We start from the raw sequence: 12,262 nt of genomic DNA, 5'->3' as shown, positions 1-12,262 counted from the left end.
AGCTTTTATTGATATATTTTTCACAGACTGGGAATGAGACTATGCATCCCATACCTCTTGCTTTATGAATTATTCAACTGGCAATCTAATGGTCAATACTGCACATAAGATTAGCTGCTTGTGTGAGTGTATTGGACAGGGCAACCTCCCCATACCCCTGCCCATTCTTCTTCATCTCCTCCTCTCAGCTCTCTGCAATCACTCCCTCCCTGCGCTCCATCTCTTCTATTTTGTCTCTGTGCTCACCACTCCCTTCCTGTCTTCACTATCTCCCTCTCCCTCCATCCATCCTCCTTCCTCCCTGTGCCTCTATTCTGTTTTTAATAGCCCCATTTTCCCTGTTTGTTGCATTTCTGGATGCTTGTTCTTTTTTCTTTTGTCAGCTTTCTGGAGGCCTTTCACCTTTCTGTTTCGCTCTATTTCTCGCCGCTTGTCCGGTACTCTTGTATTGCCAGTGCTTTTCATTGATTATCCATCAGCATTGTTCCTCGCTACCCTAAGACATGTAGAAAAGGTTTTTAGTAAGGCTGTCCGATAGAGTACAAAGCGTACAGGCCATAACGTGGTCCAATAAAGTGCTCTGTGTGCATTTTTGAGATTATGATTTATAAAGGGAGGGCAAACCATTTATTTTATTTGTGTACATGTATACATGCACTAATAACCTGAATCAAAGTGTCTCAATGTTCATTATAAAACTGTATCCCTCTTAAGTACTGGGCTTGTTGAGGTCTTGCGTTTTAACTTTAATTTCTATTTTCTCTTCTCTTCTTGTCTCGCCTCTTCACTTTTCTTCTCTTCTCCCTCCAGTCCCTCAGGGAGCTATGCATCATCTGCAGAGCTGAGCCGGTGCAGCAGTCAGCTGAGCGAGGAGGACTATGGTGGTGAATATGGCGAGAGGGACCCTTACGATGAGAACGACTCTTACCACTCCTGCCACTCCTCGGTTAGCTACAGTAAAGGCTCTCCAGACTGGGACCCTGATGAGACCCAGGGGGCGTACAGCGATGAGGGTGGCTACAGCAAAGACGGGGGAGAGGAGGCGGCTCTGTACGAGGAGGATGACGGAGGATTGTATGGGGGAGAAGAGGAGGGCCTCTATGAGGATGAGGAGATGATGTATGATGACGAGGATTTGTACAATTTGGATGGGACCCTCAGTGAGGACATGGAGCCACCATTCACCCCCACCCCAACGTCAACAGCCCCCCCAGCTCTAGATGTACCCAGCTCCAGACCTCCTCTAGAGAAACAGCCCTCCTTACACCAACAGCAGCCCTTTTCTCAACCCCCTAACCAAACATCCATCCAGTCTCATCCTCCCGGCATAACCCCATCAGCACAGCCCCTTTCTGGTCAACCAACAGCCCAAGCACCTAAACAGCCCCATCCCCAAACACAGCCTCAGCCACAGCCAGCCCCGTCTGCCACGTCCTTCTTCTCAATGGCCAAACCTCTAACAGCTGCAGTCACAGGCTTGGCCTCTACTTTCCTGTCCTCTGTTCCCACCGCCCAACCTGCCCAGTCTGCCCAGCCTGTCCAGTCTCACCCTACAGCTCCAGCCATATCTCAACAACACCACTCTGCTGCAGCCAAAGCTGTCCCTCCATCCCACCCAGCCACCGCAGCTAACTCAGCCTCCCAGACCCCCTCCACTGCTATGGGCCCTTCCTCCCAGCAGATCCCATCCTCTGGGCAGCCTCAATCCCATCTCAATGGTCCCGCCACCACACAGTCAGCTGCCCCTGAGGACCAGGCTCTCCAGCTGGAGGATGAGCCATGGCTAGAAGAGGAAATGATGTTGGAGAAGGAGGCCATGATGTCCCCTGCTCAGCCAGAGGAGAAGCTCCCCGTGAAGGAGAAAGAGGAGCATTTTGAAGAGAGCAGGCCATCGACGCCAGTAGAGGAAGAAGAGATGCCGCTTGAGAGGTAGGAGTGAAGGTTGAAAGATAATCAGATCAATGAACTAAACAACAAAAATAGACTGGAAGAGAAACAACATGTTTACCACTGATCCTAGAAATGTGTCAGCTTAAGACATTTTTGCTTAAAATCAAAAACTGTTTTCTTTTAGTCCTCCAGTCATAGTGGAGCCCAAAGAGCCAGTGGATCCAGCAGTCAGAGCCAAAGAGAACTGGCTAAGGCTCTACAACAAAGTCTTAGAACAGCTTCGGGAGGTAAGATCACTGTTGAACCCCACCCTCGCTCCAAATTCCAGTCCAGTCCAAGTCCCAGAGCTGTTAGCCTGATTCAGCTCCACCCTGTAATTTAAAAGATATACCTGAGCTCAAGAAACGCTAAAAGTGTCTACCAGGTCTTTGAAATATGTATGTGTAGTGCATTATTTATGTGCAAAGACAGGGTACATACAGTAAGTTCTTGAGTTCTATTTTGATGGGGCTTTTTGCTAGACACCAGAAAGCAGACTTCATGTGTTTCATATTCTATGATTGCTTCCTTTTGGTTTCCTTAAAATAAAAATGCTGATGGCTTGACAGACAGCAAACTTTTTATTTTAGTTGGGGTGCAGCACCACACCACTCCTTGACAAAACTGCTTGATTTAATAGTACACATTAAGTTTTGTTCGATCAGTTTTCACTTGCATATTTTATTCACATATTATGTTGCTATTCATTACGTTTGAATTCACTTGTGCAGAGAATTAATCACTTGCTTCCATGTTTATGTTGATGTATGTCGCGTTGCGTTTTTGTACATTTGGCTTCCCTCCGTTTGCCTTTTTTTTGTTTGTTTGTGCCGACCCACTTTGTTTTCTTTACAGTTTCATGTCATTGCCATAGTGACACTCGCATGCACTTTGCTCGGCCATCATTGGAGCATGCTGACAGGTAGGTACAACCTGATTGGTTGCTTGAGAGAAGGAAGGAAATGCGTGCAACAGATGTCTTGATGAACTCTTCACTGTCTGTAAACAGGCACCTTCACCTCGCTCATTCATCTTTTTAACAATTTGATCTTTTCTGTTGTATCTTTCAAGAGCTGTCATCCAGTCTGATTATAAGTCACACTGCATCAGATTCTCCAAAGACATATTTGATTTATAAATTTAGGCAAAGCGTTTTTTGCATAGTTACATAACCAGTTTATGTATTCTGTAATAACATGAATAAGGGTAACATTTATTGAATAACTGGTTTCTTTTTATGCATTCCTGTGGATCATATGTCTTAGCAGATTTCTTCAGCTTTATTTCCCAGTTGTACAAATTGTTTGAGGTATCCTAAAGATTTTTGAGCAACAACTCTATATAAGAGTTTTTACTAACCCTGCCCACTTTCGACCACTGATGCAATAGCACACAAATGGGGGGGGGGGATTGTAGATATGAAGAGCCTGATAAAGCAGTTTCATAATCAGATAACTAAAGTCTAGTGATGCAGCCTCATTCATACAGTATTTGAATGCTAGAAAAGGCTGCAGGGATAAACTTAAGATTGCTAATTTCTTCTTCTGATGTTCCTTCTTTGTCTCGCTCAGGCTCGAGGAGAGACCTCCAGCTCGCTGTGGTTTGGTAAAGGAGGGTGAGTGTCTGCTGTCAATTCCTCAAATCATGTACTATCTCTTACATGGAACACATTATATATCACACAGTTTATTAGTCAAGCTAACGCAATAACTCCAGGAATTAAACTCAATTAAAATTATCCTCAGATCATCACGGAAACCTGCCACCGCTGCTTTCGATTGAAAATGTCCTTCTTTAGTCCAGGATTCCTCCGTTCAATTTCATTCTGATCCACAAGCTCATTCAGCTCATGGCATTTGGCCAGTGATTATTGAACAGCGGTGGGCTGCCCTGACTTAGCTGGCGGGTCATTTGTAGATGAGGCAAACCTCAAAGTGGAACTGAGGCTGCATACTGAAGAAGTGCTAAGTTTGCCAAATAGAAACCCAGCAATTATACCCAGGTGTGTGGAGTGTCATTGCCACCATTTGAGACGAGGCGTAATTAAACTCTCCAGTAAAGTCCTTGACTGGAGTAGCATTAGAAACAATGATGGGGGAATTACATCTGCCCCATAGTAACAAAACATGATTTCATAGTAAGAAATTGTGATACAATTGTTTTATCTACTGTAAATATTGATGAACATATATAATGGTTCATACTATTCTTATTCAGAATGGGAGGTGCACTCTACAGTATTGACAGCATGCCTGACCTTCGCAAGAGGAAGGCCATTCCTCTTGTCAGAGATCTGGTGAGAAACAAACATGGACAAACACAAACATAATGTGCACCAACCTTGTGGGGCGCCCTGGAATAATTTTTGTTGCAGACATTATTGGTTTCTCTGAATCTCAGTTTACTTTAAAACAATCATCTCTATTCTTGCCTCTTATGCTTTATAGTTCTTACTACATCTAAACATTATTTTACTTCTTCTGTACTTCCCAAGGCTACTCATGCTGATTTCTGACTGTTGCCCCTTCCACAACTGTGTTGTATGCTTTATTTGAAGATAAACTAAATGCTTGCATATCTGTGGTGTTAATGCATAGTGGCTCACACATACACACACAATGCATCATAAAGACTTGTTGTTTGAAATTCCTAAAACATGGTCACATCTGTTTCACTTACACTTTTGTCTCTTTCCTCTCCTCTCTTTCATCACTGTCTGGCCTCATCAGGCAATGGTGAGTACTTGTTTATCCCTTACAGAAATCAAATCTGAAGTCCACTGTGTAGTTCACATTCAAACATAAAAACTTGTCTGTGTTGCCCCTCTTGTTCCCAGTCCCTAGTGCAGAACTCACGTAAGGCTGGAATCACCTCCGCCATGGCTTCCACCACTCTCGGCAATGAAGAGCTGGTGGGTTTCCTCATCTCACTTCTTTTTCACAATTCTGTTCAAGATCTTCCAACCTTTAATCACTGCTGGTATCAAACTTACATTTCTCTTTTTCATGCCCTTTGCAGAAAAGTCACGTTTATAAAAAGACCCTGCAGGCTCTGATCTACCCCATCTCCTCCACCACTCCACACAACTTTGAGGTGTGGACAGCCACCACCCCCACCTACTGCTACGAATGCGAGGGGCTGCTTTGGGGTATCGCCCGACAAGGCATGCGCTGCTCCGAGTGCGGTGTCAAATGCCACGAAAAGTGCCAGGACCTGCTCAACGCTGACTGTCTGCAGAGTAAGGATCAGAGCATCCATACACACACAGATACATAAATACACACTTTTAAACATATGCATGTATTTTTACTTAGGTACACACACACCCAGCCGTCCACACAAACCTCAAACCTATTTTAGCTCCTCCTCTGTATCCTTCTGCCCAATTGACATCCCATTATTCTTGTCCTCTATCCACTCTCACATTCTCCTCCCTCTTCCTCTCCAATTTATCTCCTGAGTAATGTGCTGTCATACCCCTGCCTCTCTACTCTCTCTCTTCTGCCCATAGCCTTTGCATCCATGCTGCTTTGTCTAATTTAGCTCCACAAGGGGTGACTTATCCATTTCCCATACTGATTTTGGAGTCAATCTACGCAATGCATAATTCATTGCTGTGCTGTCTCCAAAGAGTCTTATAAGATCTTGATGCCAAAAATATCTGTTGGTCTTTTACTCTCCGACTATCTACTTTTTCCTGACCAGATCAGTGGTTAAGTGGATACAGTTTCCACCATAATATTGGAAGGTTTGGGGTTTGATCCCTGGCCAGGAAATGTCAAAGGCTTTCAAAATAGATCTAATGCTGCCTTATCTTGGCACTGGTTTAAAAAAGATGGGAAACAGGAGATACTATAAGATGCTAGCCTGTGGGCCATATTGCCTTGAATATTTTTTACGCTATAAACTAATCTTCCTACATCCCTCTTTTCATTCATCTGTCCCATCAGGAGCTGCAGAGAAGAGCTCCAAACACGGGGCGGAGGACCGAACCCAGAACATCATCATGGTCCTGAAGGATCGCATGAAGATCAGAGAGAGGAACAAACCAGAAATCTTTGAGCAAATCCAGGAAGTGTTCGGCCTCGACAAAATAACACACGCCACGCACATGAAACAAATCAAGCAGAGCGTGCTTGACGGGACCTCGAAATGGTCAGCGAAGATCAGCATCACTGGTAGGTTTAAAAACTTTTATTCCCATCTCTGAATCAAGGGTTTAAGGATAGATGGTGTTATGGTGCCTGGCAATAGTGCTGTTGTTGTTTTCTTTTGCTATTATTTATATAAAAAGATTTTCAAATAAAATGTAAGTTTAAAAAAGATGTATCTTGTCAGACAGCCGTCTCTGTCTTTGTTTAATTGTCTCTATGTCTCTTGTCTCTTCCTCAGTGGTATGTGCTCAGGGCCTGCAGGCTAAAGACAAAACAGGCTCCAGTGACCCTTATGTGACTGTTCAAGTTGGGAAGACCAAGAAGAGAACCAAGACCATCTACGGCAACCTCAACCCTGTCTGGGAAGAAAACTTCCACTTGTGAGTGCAGCTTTTCTGTAACACTCATTTTCACTATAATGGACGGTGTAGTGCTCTAATTTAGAAAAAATTAACTTACGACACCCCATTTTTTATGTTTTTCCTCATCCAGTGAATGCCACAACTCGTCTGACCGCATCAAGGTACGCGTGTGGGACGAGGATGACGACATCAAGTCGCGTGTGAAACAGAGGTTCAAACGTGAGAGCGATGACTTCCTGGGTCAAACCATCATCGAAGTCCGGACTCTGAGCGGGGAGATGGACGTGTGGTACAACCTGGGTGAGTTTTCAAGATAAGAGAGAAGGCAATGGAGAATTAGAGATGGATGAGAGGAGCAGCAAGTCGCACAGAGATAACAGATAATTGAAGTGCTTGTCTCTTGTAGATAGAACAGATTTCAGCTAACTAAGGAGGCATGTATATCTTACTTTCATTTGACAGACAAGAGAACTGATAAGTCTGCTGTGTCAGGAGCCATTCGGATGCACATAAGTGTGGAGATCAAAGGAGAGGAGACAGTTGCTCCTTACCATGTCCAGTACACCTGTCTACATGAGGTCAGTCTGAGAGGACATCTGATGGAAATCTTCCAAACGTTGTTGTGATTATTTGCACTTGAAATAAAACATTAAATATAGAGTAACCTGCTATTCTGAGATAATTAGTTCCAGTCAATTTAATTCTGGGTTTCACATTAACACAATCAATGCCCTTATAAATTCTCTCTTTCTGCCTTTATACCCTGGGAATAAAATGGCCAACACACTTTGTCTTTATGGTTTAACAGTTGACATCTTTAGTAATTGTCTGGAATTATTGAGCCATTTTCACTCATATAGAGGAAAATTGACTTCTTTGATATGGGAAAGGCATGGACACAGTGTCACATATGAGACTCTCATGAAATCCTATAAACTATTTCACAGTTTTATACATAATCCTGTTACACTGCTTGTAAGAGGAGGATGAGTCACTATCCTGAAATTAGTGAAGCAGTGGAAAACTGCTTTGGCAATCAACTGTGTTCAAATGATGGAATTTAATGTCAAAGTCAGTAGTTTTACATTGTTTTCAACGTTGTAGTGAATGTTTGTTCTGTCAGCTTCAACTAGTCTAAAACTGAAGACTATTCATGTGGGTGTGCATTTTAGAATAGATAAACAGATCATTTTAAAGTCCTTCCTTTCACATATAAGGCTTTGCACAGTGAAACACATGAATATGTTGCTTTGTGTTACCTCAAGATCTCTCAAATGATGTAATTTAAGGCTTCTGGCTGTCCAAGCTTCAATACTTAAGATCTAAGGCCTCTTAAATTGATCTGTATGGCACCTTTTTATCTGGCTAAATACATGTATTTGTTTTTTACAATCTGCTTTTTTAGTCCTTCAACTGTTTCAAGCTAATACTAATACAACTACTGTTGCTATTATTACTACTACTAATAATAATAAAAATGGCCTGAGACACAAAAACATATGTACCTGTTCTTTGTCTTTGTTCAGCATCTGTTCCAGTACACTACTGAGGAGCAGAATGGTGGCGTAGTAAAGATCCCTGATGCCAAGGGGGACGATGCCTGGAAGGTGTATTTTGAGGAGACTGCTCAGGAGATAGTGGACGAGTTTGCCATGAGATACGGAGTAGAGTCCATCTACCAGGCCATGACGTCAGTCCCTCAACCATTACCCTGAATGTTCAACTTTGAAAGCTAGATAGGAAAGATTAGCTTTTTGACATGCACAGTTAGATAATGAGTGTATTGTATGTTTCCAATACATGGGTATCAGGAGAAAGTAAATGCACTAAATGTTCTTTTTGCCACTTCCACCCCACAGCCACTTTGCCTGTTTGTCATCTAAGTACATGTGCCCAGGAGTGCCAGCTGTGATGAGCACCCTGCTTGCCAACATCAACGCTTACTATGCCCACACCACCCAGTCCTCCAACAATGTTTCTGCCTCGGACAGATTTGCTGCATCAAACTTTGGCGTGAGTCCCTAAGAAATACTTTGTAATAGTGTGTCCCTTCTTCATATCAGAATCAGAAATACTTTATTGATCCCCGAGGGGAAACTCTTTTGTTACCGCAGCTCACTATCACATCATTCCTGCACACAGGAATAGAAGTACTAAGCAAAAAATTTAATACACTATAATACAGGTCAGATAAATTAAGTACCAAGCGGGCATAAGTATAAAATTAAAATAAGTGTAAAGTACAAAGTGGATTACCGGTTGATGATAATAATATGGCATAATAATACAATGTAATAATACAAGTAGTAAGTAAATATGTGACTATATACTACAAGAGGCTTTATATTCTAACTGAAAAATGCTATACTCCAGAATATCGCTTGATGACTAGCTCTTAGTCCCTTTGGGGCTGTAGATGAAAGTCAGTTTAATGCGGCCCTGCCTGCTTCTCCAAACATCCAATCAGCTGAGCCTTGTCAGATCTGGCCTCGGGGTTTGTGTAGTCAAATGGTAACAAATAATCTGTCAGCTGTGGTGTGTTTCTGAGTGGTTTGATCTGTTTTTGTGTCTTTTCCTATTTAGAAGGAGAGGTTTGTTAAACTGCTGGATCAGCTGCACAACTCCCTGAGGATCGACCTGTCCATGTACCGGGTACTGACTGCTTCTCTCTATCATAACAAATGCAAAACAATTTGATTCTAAGTTACTCACTACCACAGTCACTCAATTGCTGTCCGATCTCTTGTGGTCCACATCTGTTTGTGTTATTTCTGTGTGTACATGTATGGGAATGCCTATTCTCTATCTTGATGTGGTCACTGCTAATATTTATTTCCTTACTACCTGAAGAAAGAGAAAACTTTTAAACTTAGGTGAACATTTTGTGCTGTTTATAATCTTCTTTTTGTGTGCTTGTGGATGTGCTTTTAGAATAACTTCCCTGCCAGCAGTCCTGAAAGACTACAAGACCTCAAGTCCACAGTTGATCTCTTGACTAGCATCACATTCTTCAGGATGAAGGTAAGGATGAATGAAAGATAGATATTTCTTTTCTTTTCTTTTTCACATTAACACTTAACTCCAAAATAAACATGGTACAAATTTCCAGTACTTTCTGGAAAGTAGCCTAAGGGGTTAACTGAGACTCAGCTTAACATTACCCTATCCAAACTGAAGCTATTATCATGAAACTGTGTGTGTGTCTGTGTGTGTCAGGGTGTTAATGTATGTTGGTGCAATTTGTGCAGCTCAGTGAGTTTATGGTTAAATTCCCGCTGAGATAACCTCCTGCTGAGACTGTGTGTGTATGACAGCTCTTTGAGGTGAATTGGATTCAACCATATGTTGTGTAACATTTGTGTTCAGGTCCAGGAGCTGCAGAGTCCCCCCAGGGCAAGTCAGGTGGTGAAGGACTGTGTAAAAGCCTGTCTCAACTCCACCTACGAGTACATTTTCAACAACTGCCACGACCTCTACAACAGGGAATATCAGACAGACCCTGTAAGTCTGTCTGTGTGTCTGTGAAGCAAAAATACTGTATATGTGTGTTTGCAGATGATGCCAGGGTGCAGCTGTTAAGATATGAATCCATAACCTCTTTCTGTCTCCAGTCAAAGGCAGTCCCTCCAGATGAGCAGGGTCCCAGCATCAAAAACCTGGACTTCTGGTCCAAACTCATCACCCTCATCGTCTCCATCATAGAGGAGGACAAAAACTCCTACACTCCTTGTCTCAATCAGTGAGTCTCTGCTCAAATTTAGCATGCAGAAGCAATATTGGAAATTTCAAGGCCACTTTAGGAGAAACTAAGGCTTTATAAGGTAACAGCTGCATGTGATTTGTTTAAAGGGAAAAAAAAGTAAAGCAATAGAATATGAGGAAGGGAGTGTCAGAGCATTAAGAGAAACAGAAACAGGCCAAACAGCCAAACAAACAACCTTTGTTTGTTTTGAAGCCACAAGGTGTCCTGTCACTTCTGAAATGGAAAATAAAGAAGATGTACCTACAATATCTAAGAATATCAAACTGCAAAAAACAAAAGCCTCCAACTGTACAATATCGACAACAATACCTGTCTGTATTATAATGCTGTGTATGTTTGTACTTGCAATGTGCACTGACAGTAAACCCTTAGCCTGTGTATACAGACAAGTCATTCCTGTACAACAGCCGCTTCGGTGCGTGGGGGTAGTTTGGATTTGGATCCCATGCCACTTTTGATACTTATTATATATGATATATTTACTTATGATATTTTATACTTCTCTGGTGCATTTGTCTTTCTTTGGCAGCTACAGATATACAGAGGAAACTCTGATGAAGTTACATAAAAATGAGCCTGGGTTATCTTATAGTAAGAGTACCATTACTGGATATAGAGCTGGATTTAAGCCTGAGTACTGCCTCTTATAGGTTTCCCCAGGAACTGAATGTGGGCAAGATCAGCGCCGAGGTCATGTGGAATATGTTTGCACAAGATATGAAATACGCCATGGAGGGTAGGTTTTTGTGTGTGTTGTTGGGATCGGGGAGGTCTCAGGCCTGGAATTGAAAGGGGTCATAAGTTTCTGTCAGAAGTGTGTTTTTAAGAGATGTTTTTTTCATGTGTAAACTACATATGGAGAAAGAGTGGTGAGGTGGGACTTATTCTTTCCATCTCTTTGATATTCAGAGCATGAGAAGAACCGCCTGTGTAAAAGCGCAGATTATATGAACTTGCACTTCAAGGTGAAGTGGCTCTATAACGAGTACTGCAAGGAGCTGCCCACTTTCCAGAAGCACGTACCTGAATATCCAGCGTAAGTATCTTAAAAACAGCATCCACACTTTTCCTCCTACATTTACCACTGTGGCACAGAGACTCATATTTGTCTCTGCTTGTTTCTTGTTTGCAGCTGGTTCGAACCATTTGTCATCATGTGGTTGGACGAGAATGAAGAAGTGTCTAGAGATTTTCTACATGGAGCCCTGGAGAGGGACAAAAAAGACGGGGTAACTGCTTTCATCTGCACCCTTCACATGTAAAATGCTAGCCTACTAGCAAACTCCGGTGTTGTCACAAAAGAAACCACAGTCTCTTGCTAGTATTTCTGCAAGTACTATAAAACACCACCTCTAAATACAAGACTACACCCAACAGCTCCTAGTTTTCGATCTTTAGTTTTAGTTGCGCTGTGTCAGTTTTCCTGCCCTAATTGTTATTTAAAGGACTAGTTTGATATTTTGGGAAATACACCTATTTGCTTTCTGCCCAAGAGTTAGTTGAGAAGATTGATACCACTCTTTCATCTGTACAGTAAATATGAAACGACCACCAGCAGCCAGTTAGCTTAGCTTAGCATAAAGACTGGAAACAGAGGGTCTGTCCAAAGGTAACAAAATCAACCTACCAGTACCTCTAAAGCTCACTAATTAAAAATGTATTCCTTGTTTTTTGAATCCATACAAAAAACATAATGTCTAACTATTCCTTTAACAAAAATAGTGTGCAGGACAAAATATCAAGAAAAGAGTTCTGAAAAAAAGAAAAGAAACAGGCGGTCATGTGAGACTAAAATTGACTCAAATTCAACAATCAAATTCTGCTGAGACAGTAATAAAATATAGTATGAAAGCTTAAATCTGGCCTCCTACCTGTAGCATTATCCTCCCAAAAAATGTATTCATGCATTTCTCATGCAAATTCAGGAAGTTCACATCATCTCTCCTGACTCAGCACATTCCAGGCTGAGAAGAGCAGGCTGAAGGCCTCAAGGCAATCAATAATGACTCAATACCAAAGGCAAATGAAAAAAAAACTTCACTGCGGTGAAGAGC

The 12,262-nt window shown here is 42.1% G+C and overlaps 1 protein-coding gene across 2 annotated transcripts in view; it reads left to right on the top strand.

Annotated features, from left to right (window-relative positions):
* Window positions 1–12,262, top strand: part of LOC122886271 (protein unc-13 homolog A-like) — a 33,572-nt gene that overhangs the window by 11,641 nt on the left and 9,669 nt on the right. For both annotated transcript variants that reach the window (XM_044218228.1, XM_044218229.1), the window contains exons 10-29: window positions 811–1,929; window positions 2,075–2,177; window positions 3,501–3,544; window positions 4,147–4,225; window positions 4,659–4,664; window positions 4,766–4,840; window positions 4,948–5,167; window positions 5,880–6,107; window positions 6,322–6,463; window positions 6,576–6,745; window positions 6,908–7,023; window positions 7,972–8,135; window positions 8,305–8,458; window positions 9,029–9,097; window positions 9,377–9,466; window positions 9,812–9,946; window positions 10,057–10,184; window positions 10,859–10,944; window positions 11,118–11,244; window positions 11,341–11,437. In XM_044218228.1, the coding sequence (XP_044074163.1) occupies window positions 811–1,929; window positions 2,075–2,177; window positions 3,501–3,544; window positions 4,147–4,225; window positions 4,659–4,664; window positions 4,766–4,840; window positions 4,948–5,167; window positions 5,880–6,107; window positions 6,322–6,463; window positions 6,576–6,745; window positions 6,908–7,023; window positions 7,972–8,135; window positions 8,305–8,458; window positions 9,029–9,097; window positions 9,377–9,466; window positions 9,812–9,946; window positions 10,057–10,184; window positions 10,859–10,944; window positions 11,118–11,244; window positions 11,341–11,437 (3,352 nt within the window). The remainder of the gene's footprint in view (window positions 1–810; window positions 1,930–2,074; window positions 2,178–3,500; window positions 3,545–4,146; window positions 4,226–4,658; window positions 4,665–4,765; window positions 4,841–4,947; window positions 5,168–5,879; window positions 6,108–6,321; window positions 6,464–6,575; window positions 6,746–6,907; window positions 7,024–7,971; window positions 8,136–8,304; window positions 8,459–9,028; window positions 9,098–9,376; window positions 9,467–9,811; window positions 9,947–10,056; window positions 10,185–10,858; window positions 10,945–11,117; window positions 11,245–11,340; window positions 11,438–12,262) is intronic.

The sequence above is a fragment of the Siniperca chuatsi genome, linkage group LG13 (genome assembly GCF_020085105.1).
Source record: "Siniperca chuatsi isolate FFG_IHB_CAS linkage group LG13, ASM2008510v1, whole genome shotgun sequence".
Lineage (NCBI taxonomy): Eukaryota > Metazoa > Chordata > Actinopteri > Centrarchiformes > Sinipercidae > Siniperca > Siniperca chuatsi.
Note: the sequence above shows the minus strand (reverse complement) of the source record. Positions and strands in the feature narration are given on the sequence as shown.